The sequence below is a fragment of the Excalfactoria chinensis genome, chromosome 2 (assembly GCF_039878825.1).
Source record: "Excalfactoria chinensis isolate bCotChi1 chromosome 2, bCotChi1.hap2, whole genome shotgun sequence".
Taxonomy (NCBI): domain Eukaryota; kingdom Metazoa; phylum Chordata; class Aves; order Galliformes; family Phasianidae; genus Excalfactoria; species Excalfactoria chinensis.
In genome coordinates, this window is record NC_092826.1 from 108,758,803 (window position 1) to 108,779,552 (window position 20,750).

The following is a 20,750-nucleotide window of genomic DNA, read 5'->3' on the forward strand; positions in this document are numbered from 1 at the left end:
CTCTGGAAGCAGTTTTATAGTTCTGTGGCACAAACCCCTGAAATCTAGCAGCAGTGCCCAACTTCTGGATTACCACATCCTTCTTGAAGGAGGCAAAACAAACCAAAATTAGGTGAAAGATTCATAGCACTCATGGGATTTGGGAATAAGAATTTTAACTATGATGTGTACCAGTGTAATACTGTAAAGCAGTGGAAAGCACAGCAGTGACAGCAGGGTAGCAGAGCCCTATGCTGCAGCAAGTAAGGATATGCTCAAAGGCAGCAGCCATGGATGAAGAAACACAGGAAGGAATCTATGTACCCTTGGAAGGCCTCAGGTATGCATGGATCTCCACTGAGATACCCTCACCTCCACTGCCAATCCTTAAATGACGTTTGTGAAGGGATGGATCCTGGCTCCATCCCTTCCAGTCACTCAGGTGCACTGCTTCCACCCGAGCTCCCCTGGGTTGGCCCTGCCTTCCCACCAGAAGCTCAGTCACTATTTCAACCTGTGAAACAGCTACAACTAGTCACCTAATTTTCCAATAAAAGTAACATGGCTCTAACTTCAATACTTTTATGTTCAAGTGTTTCCCTTGGTTTGTTCTCATGGCCCCTTGGTTATGTCTCTGAAAATCCCTATTATGTACCATAATTCGTTTCGTGCAACAAGCTTCACTTCAGAGTCACCATGGTGGCCAGCAGTGTAGCACATATTGGCTACTGTATCAAGCTGAATTCAGTGCTAATCACAACATGCAAAAATCTGGTTTTTAATCTTAATATCAAAGTTGATCCATCACAGATTTGAAACTCATATCAATAAGACGAAACAAGAAGAGAAGGCAATTTGGTAAAAATACTGTGCCATCAAGATGGAAATCTCTGCAAGAACTGGGGCTAGGTACTAATCAAATAAAACTAGAGCATCCTTACACCTCTAACTTAAGGAATCTGCTTTACTATCTTAGCAACTCAATTCAGTTCACTTGGTACCATTTAGTAAGTCCATATATTTCTGCAGTTACAGAAACGTCTCTATTATATTTGTAAAATACAACACATGATCTCAGTTTGCCTTATTCAAATGCCAAAATATTTTCAGTACTTTCATTCCGCTTCACTGAAATAGGCTGATCTAAAACAAATATTCCCCATGACCACATTAAAGCACCTCCCAAATGTCTTCTCTTGGAAGATAATGACCTCTATTAGTGGATAATGCTCTTTGTAATTTCCATACCATTTACCATTCCAAGGCTGAAGATGGCGTTCACCAATGAGCCTCCTTTCCTGAAGTGATCTGTCATATGCTCCAGCCAATTTGCTTCTAAGCTGTTGACAGTCTGTCCATTCCTGGAGATCCTCATAGGGATAGTCACCGTATAATACTGGCTGCATCTCTGTGGGGTTTTGGGCTTGTTGAAGAGAGTGAAGATCTCTGTCTCTACCAAAAAGTAAAAAAAAAGAGTAATGCAACAACCACATCATGGTATTTCAGCTAAAGCAATACTTTTCGCCCACAGCTTTTCACACTTCACAAATGCAGTTACTTTGGACGTGCTTTTCTTTTTATGACATTTCTGCACTGCACAACAGAGTAGGGTCCCCAAATCCATCACAGTATTTGGATTGTTGTTACAGTATTCATTACTAATAATGGATTCACTGTTGATAATAAAAAATGTACAGATTTTAATACTTGGGTGCTAATGGACAGCACTTCTACTGGAAATAGCAGTACAAACCAAGACACGAAAGCAATTAAGCTCCATAAACTGCGTTAAGTACGGCAGAAGTCACTAACAACACACAGAGTACTTTTATTTTTTCTACTGAATGCATTTTAAAAGAGGTGTGACTGAGGACAGTTCAAATGTTATTGCAGATTTAGGAGGAACAGCGTTCAGTAGATCATGACCATTAAACCAAAGTATTAAATAACTTCGTTTGATAATGCAGTGGCATGGAACCAGCAAGCAGCAGACGTATCTAAAGAATGCAATGAATCATAAAATACAGAGACAATGCTAGGCAGTTAGTTGATTTACTCTGGGACTGAGCCAAGGTGAGACATCGACACAAGAGCAAACGAATTATGAAAGCAGCATTGTGCATGGTCTCAAAAATGAGAGTAGAATCTGTTCCATATCTCCTCTTATCATTACAAAAAGTCACTGCTGACAGCAAACCTGGGGTTTCACGGCTCTGAAGCTGGAAGTAAATTTAAGTGCAGACTGACTGACTTCCAAGAGCCAAAAAAAACCTCTTCAAATAAATATAAAAAGCAAAAACCTTCGATGAAATCTATTCACTCAACAAGCTCCTCTTGTTTCCAAGTTATTATATTGTAATCTCAAGCATTAAAGAAAGCGATGTCATGAGAAATGTTACGATTGCTCACTAACAGAAATGATCCTGACTCCCAGAACAGACTCATGTTGGAAATGGAGATCTTTCTGGAGTGTATGAAGACATAAGACTTTACAACAGCAGACTGTGGAACTGGAAATCCAGAGGGGGATGATAATTTGGGCTGTTAAAAACATTTATTTAAATATGTGTGGTAATCTTTCAGTGCTTGACTTGGTTTTGCAATCATCATTATACTGGACCTGACCACTGTTCCAGTTATTACAGCCAACAGTTTCCACCAGGCAGTCTGTGCGCTCAAGCTTGGAGAAAGATACCTTCAGGTTACTTCTAAACAGCAGAGCACTTTTGGACACAGCATTGCAATACATGTGCCTTGTTTATAGGCAAAGCATTTGTAACAGTGTTTTGACAGCCCTTTAATACAGGGTGAAGTAGATGAGCACTACAGAATACTCAATAACAAAAAACTGAAGCATCATAAAAATAACACTTGAATAGCATTAAACCTAAACTGAACAAAATTAAGGTTCCACAAATAGAAGGAAACATTATGGTTTTTTTCCAAAGTTTAATGCAGGGAAGAAGGAGTTCAAGAGAGATCACTTCCTATGGAACAAGTAAGGTAACAGGAAAAAAAAAAACAAAACCACCTGGTACTTTCTACCTTCATGCTCTCAAGGAAGGATGGAGAACTAGTGCCAAAGGCTGAAATACATTTTCCATAAGAGGAAAAGGGAGTGCTCTAATAACAAAAAGCCATACGAAAGTAATATAGAAATCAGCAACGTACAGGCAATAGATATGGGAAACCCTCCTGTAAGTGAGCTGTTTCACTTTCTATCACGGAAGAAGTGCCTTCTCAGAAAGTACCTGCATAACTCACCACCACCAACCAAAAAAAAAGCACCAGAAATAAATAAGGCTGAAAAACACTCCAAGAAAAAAACCATAAATATGGACACTAAACACACTTACAGCAGCTGTAATAAAATACTGGAGTGCTTTAGATAAATATTAAGGAAGATTTCAGGTGATCAGCCTCATATTATGCAGAAATACTAAGAACACGGTTACTTGCAACAAAAGATAGCTAGGTAAAGTCTCTCAAGGACAGCACAAGAAAAGAGAAAGTACTGGTTTGATTTGAGACAGAGATACCTAATTTGGAACTATAAAACTCAGAGGGCTTCTGTAGCGTGTAAGGATCTAGAATAAAATGGAAGAAATGATTCAGCTAACAGAAATGCTTTGACCTAATCCAGCTGCCCCCTTGCCCAACAAAATCTGAAGAAGCACAATGAAAAGTTACTTGAGAATGATACAAATCTGATGCCAAAAGCCTAATTACACAAAAATGTAACGGAAACCAAGACAATAGTCCAAGTCCAAATAGTCCAAGAATTCAGAGTCATTCTCAGCCCTACATTACAAAATCCCCAAAGGGTCAGGACTGTGTGACTGAATCTACATAAAGTATGAAGAACAGTGATGAATTAAAGTCAAGGACGGCACCAGCTCAAAGGAATGTAGATGGAATTTCCTTACATAGATTTATAACTTGTAAGGAAAGTAAGCGAAGCAGTAAGAGAAATAAGTGTACACAGTATCTTCTAGGGTGTAGGCAAGTAGAGGAAATAAAGGTATTTGGAGGTTTACAACTGAAAACAGGGCAAGAATCCTTTTTCTGGTGACTTGATTTTCTAAACTACTCTGGCCTACGTCCTATTTTAAACAATTTCTGGATATACTTGATATTTATATCAAGTATCACAACAAAGACAAAAATGAAGGAGTTCAGCAGGACAGCAGGGAAAGCAAGTCTTTACACTCTGGCACAGGAACAGGTGATAACACAGCTGTACCTAGTTATATCAGCAATTCAGCTGCCACCTGACTTACACTCAGTTGTCCTAAACTGCGTAACTATGCTGTAATTGGGTTGCATGGTGCATCTGCTGCATCCATTCTTTGCTATCACATAAGTAAGTTCCTCTCCTTGCCTGTACCCCTGAAGGAGCAGGGAACATAATTGGCTTTTATGTATTAGAGGTCACAGCAATACTTACTGTCAGTGAGTGGTTTCGAGCATCGTGCTGGCGTTTCATTCTCTGCAACTCCATTCTGTGTGTCTGGCGCTTCTCTCACACCTGGGTGCTCATGTTGTTCTTCACTGTCCTTTGCAGACTTGCAATTGGGCTCCTCAGCAGCCTGTCCTTCACCTTTCCTGCCTTCCCTGGATGTGGCACATTGGTCAGCATTCCCCTCACCTGGTGTCGGAGCACTGCACCCATTAATGCCATCTATTTTCTCACCATCCAGCGAAGCGTGATCCTCAGGGCAATTTGAAACATTTTTATTATCTCTGGATTGCACAGAGTTGTTACTGGCAGGTGTCAGAGAGGAGCTGACAAGGCAGTTCTTTTGGGAATGGTACTGAGGTATAATTCCAACAAATTTCAAGCCTTGACTTGCTGCATCTTGAATCTACAAGTCAAAGAAGATTACATTTTAACCTTCAAGCTGTCTTAGCTAAATAGAAATACAGCAAATAACACCCTTCAATGGAGCTACAGCATGTCATTTTGCCACATTTGTCCACTACCAGAGGAAATTGCCATGCTACATTTACATAAAAAGTTAAATTCTAGAGAAGCAGGATGAAAAGTCCCTTCAACTGTCTGCAGTAATGTGAAATTGCATGCACGTGTGCACACACACACTGACACACAAAGGAAAGAAAATGCCCACGTATTTCTTCATAAAGCATAAAGTCTTTGTCTGAAACATTCTAAATTACCAGAGGTGGTTTTACTCACATGAAGTTTTAGTTTCAATGTTATGCAGTCACTCAATATTACACCTTCTGCTGCATTAGGCACGTGATTATGACATTTATGCAAGGAAAAGGTTATTAATTCTCTCTGTAATATGCACCATCATAACAACAGTTGTTGTTTTTCCTATTTTGGATTCAGACACAAATGGCAAGCTTTCACATAACGAGTACATAAAAGCAAAGTTATTTTAATACATTGCACTTGGGAAGACACAGAACTCCAAAGAACAGTTGTGAGATGAGCAAAGAAGAATGAAAACAAAGGGGCTGCATTATTAATCCTTTATGTTTTAGGTAGAGGAAGAACATGAAGGAATAAGATCACAAAAGATTCAGAGAAAAAAACATAGGGTGAGTCGTACTGAAAAACAGACAAAGCAGGAATTAACTAAGGAAAGCTTGAGAGGAAGCAGAAAGAGAAATCTACTGCAAAGACTCAGCACTACGGAGCCCCATCCGAGAGATTTCAGCATCACACTCCTGGAACTGAGCAAGGCAGATCTGTGTGAAAATGTGTGAGGATTCATTTATCAAAATCACCACCAGAAAAGGAAAGGTTTCCATGTACTGCGTACGCTTTGTATAATATGAAGTCTAAACACGCATAAATATTTCAAAAATAATGGCTTAAGAATGAAGAAATAATTTCAATTCCTGTGCATACCGTGTCATTCCAGGGAGTTAAGCTGCCTTAAGTGTTCTCTGAGGTTCAATTTATATGAACTTTCACATGAAACTGTTCAGGCTTTTTTTTTTCAGTAGCGAGTGAAATACTGCACGTTACACGCATCTCTAGTTTGAAAGCACAAGAGATGGAACAGAATAAACAAGAGTTCTTCTTTTCAAGAGGTAGTTTGTTTCAGCATCTTCCTTACCCAGAAGATTTCTTTTAAATGAATCATCTACTTCCTGCTCATGCGGTACTGTTCTAAATACACAAATGTACAGATGATACCTGATTGACAACAAGAACTTCCTCTTTCAAACCAAAGTTATACTTTCCATGTTAACTCTTAATTTTGTGACAGCAGGAATTTAACAGAGCTGTTCAGGAAGCAAAGGGCAACAGCCTTCACAGGTGCTGAGCCTGACGAACGGGAGCTGCTGCCTTAACAAAAGTTTATAGCTAAAACCGGAACAATAACCTCCATATAAGACTACTGCCAGCAGTGTCCTGATCACATGGATGTGTGACTGCAAAGAAAGCTGGAATGTAGTGGCCTTGCTCAGAAAGGTTCCTGTGAATGTCAGCAATAGATACATTCATAATATGCTTAAAGTTCCCGAACCCCTGCTGCAACTTGACAAATATTTTTCATACAGCCATTGAAAGAATTACAGATTCAGTTCATCTGTTACCGCTAATCTAAACACGCATCACCACATTTGTTTGGTAGGTTGCAGGGCAGCTAATTATAGAAATTTATCTTGCACGCAACTCTTTAGAGTGTGAGGATAGTACATATGTAGTAACATTACTGGTCCTGGAAGACTGCTTGTCAGCCCACAGCAGGTCCTCCCACACCATGATTTGGATGAGAACAGCTTTCGCAGCTACTGGAGCAATGTTATACAGTCTTGGCACACACAAAGAAAACGTGTGTGCTCTAAGGAATACCTGAACCTGAGGTTTTCCTTTCCTTATCTTGTTCTCCAAGGAGATGGGATAAGAACTGAATCAGGGTCCAGAGGAGGGCCACAAAGATGATCAGAGGGCTGGAGCACCTCCCCTATGAAGACAGGATGAGGGAGCTGGGCTCGTTCAGCCTGGGGAAGAGAAGGCCAAGGGGTAACATCATTGCAGCCTTCCAGTACCTAAAGGGAGCCTATAAACAGGAGGGGAATCAACTCTCTACAAGGGTAGATAATGGCAGGACACGGGGAAATGGTTTTAAGTTGAGGGAGGGAAGATTTAGGTTGGATATCAGGTGGAAGTTCTTTACCAAGAGACTGGTGAGGTGCTGGAACAGGCTGCCCAGAGAAGCTGTGGATGCCCCATCCCTGGAGGTGTTCAAGGCCATGTTGGATGGGGCTCTGGGCAGCCTGGCCTAGTATTAAATGTAGAAGCTGGTGGCCCTACCTGTAGTGGGGGGGTTGGAACTCGATGATCCTTGAGGCCCCTTCCAACCCAAGCCTTTCTATGATTCTATAATATTCTAAGATGTATTAGCCTAATGGTTTAGCAGAAAGATTATAAAAGGAGAATGTCTTTTATATCACTATTTGGAACACACCATCATAGTTAAACCTACATTTCAGATTCTCTTCATTGTGTAAGGGAGAACCAACCACTGTTTTCCATAAAGCCAGTTTAACAGGAAATGTTACATCAACAGTGCAATGTGAGCTGCAGAACAGCAAAGTGATGCCTCAGCAGATGCAAACATTCTTTCTTACCAACTTCCCACAAAACCATGAAGAAGCAAGCTCTCATCATGAAGTACGAAGCCCTAACATTTTCAAACTGCAAGCAAAAGTGATTTCATTTTTGGCATCCTACTCAAGAGTTTCAGTAGCAGAGAATTTTAGTTGTCTTCAGATCCAGAACGATTTATGCCTCTTGCTATACATTTCTATGTCCTGTAACCTGTATTTGAAATATTCTAAGTAGAAAAAACAAAGCCCCAGATGCAGAGAAGAAGCCCAGAGCTCTGTACCCTGACTGGCTGTGCCCAGCAGTGATGAGCACTGCTGCAGCGAGGCTGTTTCCATCAGCCACCTGCAAAGATCTTTGCAGCTCTGCAGGCTTTCAGCCTTATCAGGTATCTCATGCTGGTACAGAGAGACAACAATGTCTGTCCATGCACACCATGTGCCATGTGGGGAAAATACCTAGAAAAGGCTCTGATGGCAATCAGTAAGAGGACAAAATGCAAGAGAAAGCAGGAGTAAAGCTGAAGTGGGGAAAAGTGTTCACTAATCTGCAGTATATTAATAAATAAGAGGAAGAAGCAGAAGAAATGCATCTCCACCATGTGCCACATAAAAAAAGACAGAGATGAAAATGCCCTTACACTAAGTGATCCATACTAATTGCAATGATTTTACTGACAGGTTTTTTTTCTGTATCTTCTGGATGCTACATACTTGTTCTTTACATTTAGGGAAATTCCTAAAAGGGAAACTCCAACCAAACAAAACAAAATAAACCAATTCTTTTGTTCTTTCCCCAGATAGGAACAGAAACATTTTTATTGTCTCATAACGTGTGGCTTGAATAGTATTAACCACAAAAACAAAAACAGGTCTCCAACACAAAAGATGTTGTTTAACCACAGAAGCAGAACTTCACTCATTTATTTTAATTTGGGCAAAACACCAAGAGGGTACATCTAAATCAGCCTGTAACTGGCTTCTATCAATTTGCACTTATGCCAGTTTAAAAATAGAACCTGCTTAAAGAAGAGGTGAAATTTCATGTGTACTGAAGGCCAACACAGCTAAAGAATTTAATATCAACCCTATAATTTGCTTGATTAGAAACCTGGCATTTTCCTTAATGGGGTAAAAAAAAGGCAGATTTATCCTTTACTATCTGTGAAATAAATACCAAATCTCCCACTAACTCCTGCAAGGATAAAAACAAGCAGTGTCAAATCCTGATGTCAGTACCTTAATTGAATTTATGCTTGTGTTAATGTCTCTTAAAGTTTGCAAAGCATTATTGTTTATTTTATAACTGCCTGACCACTGATTTTATACTGCACTTGGAGAAAAGGAACCATCAGCAGCAAGAAGCGGCGTCACTGAATGTTATGTTGAAACAGCAAATTTATGTTCCACTTTTTCAAGTCTTTTTGGTCCTTTTAAAGGCTTCCTACCTAGCTGCAAAACAGCTGATGGTCTAATGCAGAGGGCTGTGACACATTTCAGATGTTGCCCGTGTTACTTGTAGCGTTATCAGCTCAAAAATAATCTGTTCATAGAGAGACAGATGATATTACTTATAAATACAGAAGCTCAAGGATGCAGATACCAGGCTGATGAGAATCATACACATTTGTCAGCTTCTGTAATTGCACACAGTGAGATTGTGTATGTTTGTCCCATGGGATGGCAAGCAGCAAATCAGATGCTCAGGATCAGAAAGCTCAGGATAGTATTCCATCTACAGTAATAAACATAGGAAATAATGCTACATCATTTAACAATGAGAATCTCTGTCTTGGATAAGGATTTTCAAATTGTTGATTTAATACGACAAATGCCAGGAATTTCTCTAAACTCTTGTGCACCAGGAGCTGGAAGTTCTCAGCTCGCATTCAGAGTAAAAGCAGTTCTACTAATGTCATCAGGACAATTCAGTTGGTAACAGTCCTAAATGGTCCCAAGACTTACACCTCCCAAAGATCTGGATGAAAGCTACCTTTAAAACTCATCTGAAGAAAACATTTCATTAATAGATATGCTACACATCTCGTGATTAGCAGAGTACTGAAAAAAAAGTAGAGCTAAAAGGGGACTGCTGCTGATACAAAAAAAACAGACACAAACCCCATTTGGAGAAAGGACAACATTCAGCAGTGGCAGTGAACTGACTTTCTGATGTCCAGATGCATGTAGCTAGCTCTGCAGTGAGCTAAGAGAAAGGCTGCTAATTAGTCCCACTGATGGGAAAACATATGGCCTTTGAAACAATAGTTCTGAAACAATTTAGCTCAGAGCTATCTAATACTTTTTTAAACTAAACACAAACCACCTCAGCTAATAAAAGAAATGCTTGCCAGCCCGTTTGCTTGTTGTTTTTAAAAGGATAAGGTTAGAGGCACTAGATTTTGTAATGCACACCAGAAACAAGATCACCGTATTCCTCTACCTTCTTTTCAGGATTCAATCAAACCCTTCTGACAACAGACGCCAGATCAGGGATCTTGAAGCAAAAATTATTTTGTTGTTTGAGTACTGTGTACTTGCATGACAGGAGCTGGAATTGGAAAAGGATGTTTGAGACTACAGTTCTCCAGCAATGTCCTCCTTCGTTACTATTTAGTAGTACACGTTTCATTACAAATACTAGTTTGTTCATTTCTGAAAACAGATGTTTAAAATTAAGACAGGCTTTTAGTTTGCCTCTGACATTTACTGCAGATCTCACACGCTCCTTCCTGAGAAGGCAGCAACACCCATCAAGTGTTCACTGCTTATTTTAAAATCAACTAGGCTTAACGAATGTTCTGAAGGAGGCTTTTATTTATTACTGATCAAGTCAAAACTTCTATGACTTTTTGGAGATGCACTTTGCATCACCGGCAGCTACAAAAAAAGGTTAACTCTGCTCATCAAATAGCAAAGCAGCAACTGCTTTGTATCATTTCTCCATCCTTCTGCTCTGAAATTCTGCTTCAGTATTTGTAGATTTCCAAACCATGTATCCTTTCTGACCGGGATACTCTGTCACTTAAGCCTGTACTTTCTACCTCTGGGTCCTCCTCTAAACAGTGTTTTTGACATTATTTAAATTAATAATTCCAATGAAAACCTTGACGAGACTTTCACCACTTAGGAAGAATTTGGTAGACCCAAGAGAAAATTAAGAGTTTAAGAACAAAACCCAAAGACAAAAACAGTTTCTGCAGTAAACATCCTCTTCAAACAGAACCACTGATCTGACTCTGAGCTCTCACTGCGTTTGTGGTAGAGCGGAACAAGGCACTGAACAGGGAAAAGAAAGCAAGCTTTGCAGTTTTACAACACGCTCATTGGGAGTAGATTCTGCAAATGAGAACTGAAAGGTACAAACAGAACAGGGAAAAATGTAATTAAGCAAGAATCTCCTGCAACCTACTGTTACATTGAATAAAACAGAATATACACTCTTAAGACAGCACTGCCAAGAGAGATTAAGTGACAGCAAGCTGTATGTCTCCTGCTACCAGAGCCAAGAAAGAGACTAGAGGAACCAGTTACAATTCCTCTTCAGCTTCTGTCAGTTGCATGTTCCTTTCTGAGAACAACACAACTGTACTAAATGTACAGTGTAGGGAAGTGCAAGCACACTTTGTTCCTTTCAGTGTGCGTATCATCTCAGGAGGTTACAACTCCTGAAATCGTACTGTATCAGCTTCTGTGGCCTCGTGTGCAGTGATTCTTCTCAAATTATTGTCTTATTTTAGCATCTGCTCCCTCACTGAGCTGGCAAAGGAAGAACATTGTTGGACACAAGCTACAAAGGTTCAGTGACTACAGTACCTGCCTAAAAGCCACTCTAACATATGTCCCATTTTTGCCTTAGAACTTTGAAAGGAAATCATTCATTTATTCACATCATTTTAAATATGGGAACATACAGAACCGTGGGATCCCTAAAAACTGTGAGATATGAACTGTGGTATCCCAAAAACCTGGGATAGACTGCTACAGAACAGCCACCTAAATTCATTCAGTGCAAATGCTCAATATACATTACCAAAAAAAGTGTCTATTAAACCAGTGTCTCAAAGCCTTAATCTAGCTGCCATTAATCTAACTTAATCTAACGGCTATTTTCCAAATACAGTTTCAAAATGGAGGCCAAGACTTGCATCCGAATCTTTCAAGAGAAACTCAAAAACTAGTGGTTGAACATAAGCAAGGGAAGAAAACAAAGATCTTCAGAGATGGATGGTTGGGTTTTGTGTCTGTCAATCATTTTAGCTGGATGAATGTTTGTAGAACACCAGAAGACATTCCTTTCTCTTGACTGTAACCAACTTGCAGCAATGCTGGTTTAGTGTATCTCTTCCCTAAGCAATAAGAAATCAAAAGGGTCAGGACTTTAAACATTCAGGTTTTAAATACAAAGAATTCAGTCTGAGACTTAAGGACTTCACATTTAATGTGCAGGGAACGCTTTCTTTTATCTTTATATAAACCAAAGAGTGTTTCTTTTAAACCACATAGTTTCATCAAACCATCTGTTACTCGTAGCCAAAATTACAATTTGAACAATTTGCCCATATTTTATTTTAGCACAGTATAAAATATTATCATGTTTATTATTTTAAGGTTATTTTCCCCCCAGACAGAAGAGGGATCATTAAAAACATTAGCCACATACATACTTTACAACATCTATTTTTGTCCTGGTCAAGGGGACAGCTCTAAAAGCTGCTGGGGGCAAGGGATTATAAAAGCACAACCAGGCTCCTGGGAGAGTCCTGAAAATAGTTTTGCAGTGTTCATGGAAGATACATATCAACAACACTCTTACATGGCTTCGTCAGAAGAACAGAAGTTGAAAGAAGCTTAACCAGGAACAGATGTTTCCCTTCACACCAGGCTGTTTAAAACACAGAATGTGCTATTTTTTACCATTTCTTTTATATATACACTTACAAAACGTTAACAAAATGCACGTTAATAAACATTATCACAGCAGATCACAAATAACTGAACCACCAACGTTAGCTGCTTCACGGCTGTATCTAAGATCCAAGTACTTAAAAATTAAATAGGGGCTCTGTTTGTACTGAGAAAAAAAAACACAAAACCAAAAAACAAAAGCAGAAAAAGTGCTCCAAGATGGTTTTCATTACAAAGTGCCAAAGGAATAACTTCTGTATTGTTCTTCTGCAAACACTCTGCAGAATGAAGGTTTAGGGTGGGATTTTTTGGTTTGCTTCAAGGATGGAATTGATTTTAAAAGAGGTTGAGATCACATCTAGATGAGTAATCCTAGGTAATAAACAGCACTCCAGAGCAGTTATTCTCTAGCCATAGAAGTACATTTGAACTTCTTGTTCATCTGAAGAACTACCCCATGAGCAATATTAAAGATTCAATATTTTCCCCTTTCTATCTTCTACTGCCACCTGTTCTGACTGTATCTCCTGCAGGAAATTTCTGAACAGGTCAGCTAATAAATATTTACCATAACAAGTAATGCTGAGGAGTACAATATCCACCTAACAAACTCTGGACTTAACAAAGCAATTGGAGACTTCAGAAATAAGTTCCTTGTAAGACTGCAGCAACACAGACAACAAGTCCACAAACAGCCTGGTGCTCTTCAGAACACACAAACTTTGTTCCTTCTCAGAAAGCAGAGATTAAGAGATAAAGAATCAGAAGTAAAAAGAGTCAAAAATGTGAGAAATACCAGAACCAGTATTCTTCTTAATTATAAAGCCCCCAAAAATGTAAGACTTGTAATTTTTACACACACAAATTGTACGCTTTTGTACTCTCATTTTGCTTACCGTATTGTTACAAGCACAAAACATCTATAAAAGTATAAGTATGTAATTTTCTGGACAAATTCGTTCTATGACACTTCTCATTTTCCATACCTCAACCTAGTTAGATGCTCAAGATAGTTTTAAAACTCCGAAGTTAAGAGTTCAAAATCATTTACCATCAGTTCCACAACTACATGGATACGTGCTTTGTTTTGACTATATATGACAAATGTTCATTCTGATGTGAGTAAACACAGGAAATAAGTGGACAGTCAAATCTGGGCTCAATCACCCCTCTCACTGGGAACATCTACTGAAAAGATTTTAAAAGCTCTTGAGAATTCACAGGCATTTTGGTATTATGTTATGGCAGAAACAGCTGTCTTTAAATAATCCAACACTGTTTCTATCTAGCCACTTAAAAGACACTGGAGAACGAACCTCTCTTTGACCAGTGATATGTATACATATACATACAGTTATTTGTATGTTTATAACAGTATGGCAAGAGAAATGAGAGTGCAAAAGTCTGCAGTTTCCTATGAAAATTTGTATGTGAAAGACCCTTTCAATGCAGTCCAACCTTCTATTCATCATTAATTAGAGGCAACTTGCTTTTGTACAAGGAGGACTGGTGATGACTGTTTCAGACTGGGTGGCAGTTTCTTTGCAATGCATTTTGTTGTTGTATGCCTTCCTAGAGTCCCACTTAACAACTGAAGTACCACCAGACTCCTTGGCCCAGCCATTACTGGAAATCACATGTCTAGAAAATACATGTCAACAAATCTACTGGAAAAGCCATTACAGATGCAGGGCTCCCAGTAATTTCCAGGGTACTTTGGAGTACAGAAGATGCTCAGAGGACCACTTAGGAAAGTGGTGTTAGTGGCAGCTCCGCGCTACAAAATAAGACTAAATGCAGGGAACAGCAGTGATCAGATCTGGCAAACACAGTCTCATACAATACACTCAGACAGAAGATTAGCATTACATGGGAGTTTCGGTGACCTGAAGTTAAACTGTTCTACCTCTATGCAGACACACAGAACCAATTACTCATCTGTGCAGCCTTAGGTTTGTTGGAAGAAACAGGCTTTGTTTCTAAGATGTGTCAAGTAAGGACAGATCAACACAGAAAGGTCGTTCTCTAGTCAAAAACACTAAGGGAAGATGCCTCCGTTTGGAATTCAATTGAATTCTTAAGCATTCTTAAACCATGCTTTTCCATGCTCATCCTACTTCCTTAAGAAAGGATACTGAGTCCACAGGGACAAGAAATGTGGACTCTCCAATGAGATCAAACTGAAATAGACACAGGAAGAACATATCCCATGCTACTTTATGTCCTCACTACTTAACTGCGTTCTCTCTTTCATGGCTCTTAGCACAGTCAGAAGCCAAAGAGCTGGCAAAAATTTATAGAAGGGAGTAGAGAATTCAGAGACAAAGTGCAGAAAGTTCTCAGCAGCGGCACACAGATTTGGCTGGAGAGCTTTCTTTGGCATTGCTGAAATGTTTTATAATCAGCACAGTACCGAGGCAAATGGTTTCAATGAGCTATTAGCATTCTCCAGGTTAAATACGGTTCCTACTTCATTATTCTTCTCCATTTAGAAGAGTTATAGAAGAAAAAAATAGTTTATTGCCTATGTTGTATTCCACTGCAAAAATGTTTTGTGTTTGTTAGGAACAAGCAGGTACTGTTCCATACAGCATTTTCAATGCAACAAAAGATGAGTTAAGCAGTTATTAAACTTGTATCCTTCTCAAATTCCATGTAAATGATACATGCTCAGGAGTGCATAATAAAATTATTTTTCCCAAAGTAATTTGTTCTAGTAAATTCATAGAAAATGTTGAAGATATGGGTATCATACTTGGTATCTTTTTAAAGATATACTGATTTGCAATGCCGTACACGATCACAAACCTGTGCTAAAAGCCCTTCTTACAAAAAGCTCTGTGATCCAGGTTTGACTACTCAATTATAACACACTATTAACTTCAACTATATTCCATAGTTTGAGAAGAATTATGGTTGTTCTTTTTTGAAAGCAAGCAATTGCTCTCTCTAATAGCTTTTTGTTCCTACTGCCTTTGAAGAACTTCTTTATTTTTCACTTATTTTGTTTGTAAACATCTGTTTTACTTGCCCTTAAGAGCAAGGGATGTTTTTCTTGCTCAGGCAAATTAGTTAATATGACAATTAATTCCTACTCCCAAACAAGTCCTGTTTCCTGAGTTATATTTACAAAAAAGCGTTGAGACTTTCATAATGTGTTTAATCAGATATAGACATGGACACAGCACACATTTGACAGCAACAACTTCAAAGAACTTCAAATTCCTCTACATCAAATAACATCTGAGGATGAGCGACATACTCAGCCTGCAGAGCAACAGTAGGTATACATTTCAGCTATTAAAATTTAAATGATTATATCTCAAAAAGGCATCTTTATAACCCCATAATCAAATTGATTCTACCAACAGAAACATTTCCATGTCTAGAAAAGCATTTTAAAGTCTCAGAACTGAATATTTATGGAAATAAGCCAACTCCTGGGTTGTCATCTTGTTTTGACGTTAGCCAAGCTCTTTCTGAAGACTCGAATGCAAAGATTTTTCAATCGGAACGGCATAAAATCTTGCTACCAGCAGCAACGGATATTTCAACTTAAAGAACTGAAGAGCAACATGTTGAAATCAGTACATCAGAATTACACCAGTTTTACCTAAGTGTAGATGCATTATTGTAGTAAGCTCTGAAAATAAGACTTGGAATCAAACTTTTGAAAAGCTGAAAGCGTTCAGAAAACTTGTTTTCTCTGATATCCGAATGTATTTATCTGTAAGTATGATGATGATCAGATAGTCATACATGCATTATTTTTAAGCCAGTTTTTACTACTCACAGTAAAAAGGAGAGACTGAACATGACTGTAGTCTGTCAAGCTGAGTCCCTTTTTGAACTTACACAGCCTGTGCTAAAGTCTATTTTACAAAATATTCACTATTATCACTGCAAAATGGATTAAAGCTAAGAGGGAGTACGCCTACTCACTCTATTCTTATACCAGGTGGCTATGTCAACATAGTATTTACTGCTAGTTTTTATAACATGTAATAGGACACAACAGATGCTGCAAAATCTGAACCACGCACAGCAAATCTGTCTTCATGAAAATGGACACAGCCTGCTAATTTCCAGTCTAGTAGAATATTTAATCATCAAAAGTAATTTTAAAAGAATGAAACAAATAAGGAATTTCAGGGTTATTTTCAATTTTCCCAGTACATGGAAGTGTATAGAAAGCAGCACAATTGAGAATGACAAAGTACCATCTCTAGCTGCAAACATTATGATACCAAAAAACCCTTAAGTAATCTGCAGGATTCTAGGAGATAACAGGACGCCTAGCTACACACAATAGTGTTATCAATAATATATTTCTTAAGTATTAATATATTAATACATTTCTTAAGTACAACTGCCCTTCAGGTACTTAAAATTACAAACCACCACCAAATTCTGTCGAAGTGCTTCAACCACACAAAATGTAAGCACATGCCCATGGTCAGACTGACACAACGAGTAGTACTAACTATAGCACAAGGCATATTGTTTTTGTAAGTTGTTGTTGTTGTTTTTTTTACTCACTTTCTTAATAAAATCAGGTATCTCCTTCTTGTCTGAAAGTTGGTTTACAGAGGAGCAGCACTCTACCTCCAAGATATACCCTTCACTATGGATGCCGCCTTTTGGAGACCTAAAGAGACAAGTAGAAAAACAGAATTAATTTCTCTTGTTAACACTGGATACTCAGATACCTTCTTTATAAATACTTCTCCCAAGGAGCTAACACTTAAGACACAAAATCAGTCTCAACACATTCACTCCACAGTGTTCAGCACAGTGCTGACACGATGCAGCTACAGCACCTTGCTGCTTCCTAGGGCAGAAAATCACTCCAGTGACTGAGCACTGCGGAACGCCTCATGGACTTCCAAATTTCTTAGCACATCCAGGAAATACTTTGTCAGATTGGCATTTAAAGCCAACAGCAAGGGGATGCATAGGAAGCACAGCTCTCAGATCTTCGGAAAGCAGTTTCCAGTACTAGGAACTGACTGACTCTCTGGGACCATCAGGGCAGTCTAAAAAATTAATGTCATCTGTATGGAAAGTGAGACGTTTGTTACATTTTAAGTGAGAAGTACATTTTAAGTACAAGGAAACTGATTGTGTCTGACCAATACAGAAATTCAGAGAATCAGTTGCTGCATCTGCTCTTCAAGAAAACACACAGGGGAGGGTATAAAAATGAAAGTCAGCCTGTAATTCTTGGGATTAGTAACAAAGTAGTTATCTTAACATCCCACACTGAGCATCAAAAGACGCAATCTGAAGCAAAACCCTAACTCAGGTCAGAAACCACTTGGCTAGTGGGCACAGAGGAGACAGGAAGAGAGGTTCAGAAGCCTGAATTCAGACTGCTGAGGAAGCAGCACAACATCAAAACAAGGGTGTCACAGGCCTTCAGTGCTCATGAAAGCATTTCTGTGTAAAAGCCTTGTTCTGAGGACTGAGACCGTGTGACACGTCAAACACACGCTCCAGCTATGAATGGTCCCAGGGGCTTTCCCCGAGAAGTGAAGTTACTGAGCAGTGAGACGTGTGGGCTGCTGACTGTAACTTTGTGTTTCCAAGGCAATACCGCAGAAATTTCCTAAAGCATCAAAATACATTGTATTTTTCATTGTATTTTTCATTGTATTTTTCACTTAATCCTCCCAACTTCGACTGTATATACTCACCTCACTTCTCCGTCTCACAAATACATGGGCCATTCAATACCATTTTGCAGACAGTGAACTGTTTGGGAACACTAAAGCCCTTTCCCTACTTCATCTTCCTCTTCTTTTAAGGCTCTTCTTGTAACTTGTGGTCCTGTTCTTTACTAAACCACGTATAACACCTACTGCAACCTACTACTGGGAAGATGGTTTAGCAGGGGGTCCCTTCCAACCCCTACAGTTCTGTGAATCTGAGTAAACACTGCTATCCGTGGAAATTCTTCAAACATCTTTATATGTTTTACAGAAATATTTACAGGGGAACTCAAAGGGTCCCACTACTACCCCTCTCTAACAGGCATACAGAGATTCATTCAAGCAGAAAAGATCATTTTGATATAGAGAAAAAAGGTCATTTTGTGAGGGACAGCACATAAACTACAGCAACTGTATCTAATCTTCTAGATAAAGTCCTAGATAAACTAATCCAGTCTGTGCTGATTTTCTTTCATAGATTAATGGCTTCTCAGTAACACAGAAATAAACGTAAGAAAGCCTCCCTGCTAGGCTACATAGTGCTATACTTCTTTTTTTTTTTCCAAAAATCTCAATATGACTAATTGGAAATGTAGCCCTGATACTATTTAATCAACACTTCTGGCTAGAAATCAAGCTTCCAGACAGAAGCGTGTACAAGCTAAGGCTCTCTAATGTTCTAGCATTAATGAGCCACCAAAACGCAACTTGATATAACAATGCGAAGTACATACAACATCAAATGGAGCAACTGCAGTTTTCCAGTGTTTCAGCTTCTGTATTGTTACAAACCAGAAGTGGGTTAGTAGGAATGGTTAGCAAGGAACCAAGCCCTTTTCATACAAGCAATCTCATTTTTTTCTCGACTTCCACCAGACTTTTACATATGTGAGGACTAAACATCAGCTGAGGAAACTCACCTCAGTGACCAGCCCCACTCAAGTGATACCCTTAGCACAAAGACTTGGAAACAACACAGCCCAAGTTCAAAGTTAACACAGCAAATCCTGAATGTACGTGCCACGCTATTAATGCTTATTTAAAGTGAGGCCCAGGAACGGGAAAGAATGAAACAGATCCAAAGGCACATTCCCTCCCATGTCCACTCTTTGCCAAAATCTTTGCACAGTGACAGTTTGCAGTGCTGCTGCTGCAATCACTGACTGCAACAAACAAAAGCTTACTATTCTAATCATTCCAAAAGCACCAGAAGCATTGCACTGTAATGTTTAAATCCACTGTCTATCTTTAAAAATAAATTAATCTCAGCCTTTAATGATGAGGTTTATACAAGTTTAAGGTTGAGGGAAGTTCATCCTTGAACCACTCTATCTTAATTCCTCTTCTGCACCTCAGCAACTTCCTGGCCTCTCATTTCATGCAGTTTTCTGAGGACATACTTTGCAACCCATTTAAAAGCAGTAAAAACTACTCGAGATGCAGATGATATCCATAAAAACATGGTGATTCTTACCATCACTCCTTAAAATGACCTGTTTATTTTTCCCCCTTTAACAAGCACTTTACTGTGAAAGGCACTTGCTGCTTGTAAATATTTAAGAGAACAAAAGACAATGAATTCCTCTCCTAAGAGTCCGATGGCTACCTCTGCTCTATGGCTCTAGGGCTCCTGAAAATAACTGCATGGAAGACCACTGCAGTCTGCTAGGAACATTATTTTACAGAATACATGTAGCAGATCCCGTTAAGGCCATAAAGTCTTTAGTTAGCCTCACAGACATACTGCATATCACCAAAAACTATTTTTCCATGCATTCAAAATAAAATACATGCATACATGCTAAAGGGAGGTCTTTGTCCATAGTAGGAGTTTTTTAGCTTTTTAGGAAAAAAATAAGTAAGTGCCTTTCATTCAGTCAAAAACAAACAAACAAAACTAGAGCTACAGCTTTTCATGCAAAGGTAATAAACGGCCCTGGATTGCACAGACTGCAAAAATAATCTGAGCAAAGCCAGGTGGACAAGAATGTATTTCCAGCCTCTATATAATAAACAGTGCTTTTCGTACATGAATCACGAAGTATTTCATCAACATCATAAAAGTCTCTCATTATGCTCTTTGAATATTGTTAGTATAGCCAGACAAAAGTAGCTAAATATAGGTATGAGTAAATTCTGTGTTGATCAGAAGTTGTATTTTCTCTTTCCTTTTTTAATATAACAGGACTACTTTTCGGACCACTTTCCTTGCAGACTATGAAGTAGGATCCCCAAAGTAAAAATCTCCAAAATAAGCCAACTGTTTGTATCCTGAGCTGCATTAAAAGATGGGAAGCCAGCAGGCAGAGGGGTGTGATGATCCCCCTTTACTCTGCACTCATGAGGCTGCATTTGGAGTATCACTTCGAGGCCCAGGGCCCTCAGAAAAAGAAGGATATGGAGCTGTTGGCAGGTCCAGAGGAGGGCCACGAAGATATCAGAGGGCTGGAACACCTCCCCTATGAAGAAAGGCTCTGGAGAAAGCTCACTGTACCCTTCCAGTACTTAAAGGGATCTTATAAGCAGGAGGGGGATTGACTTTTTACACAGTGCACTAGTGAC

The 20,750-nt window shown here is 39.0% G+C and overlaps 1 protein-coding gene across 1 annotated transcript in view; it reads right to left on the reverse strand.

Moving 5' to 3' along the window:
• Window positions 1-20,750, reverse strand: part of RFTN1 (raftlin, lipid raft linker 1) — an 89,767-nt gene that overhangs the window by 24,641 nt on the left and 44,376 nt on the right. The window contains exons 4-6 of the mRNA XM_072329870.1: window positions 17,017-17,125; window positions 4,427-4,844; window positions 1,228-1,431 (exon numbers count right to left, since the gene is read on the reverse strand). Coding sequence (XP_072185971.1) covers window positions 1,228-1,431; window positions 4,427-4,844; window positions 17,017-17,125 — 731 coding nt within the window. The remainder of the gene's footprint in view (window positions 1-1,227; window positions 1,432-4,426; window positions 4,845-17,016; window positions 17,126-20,750) is intronic.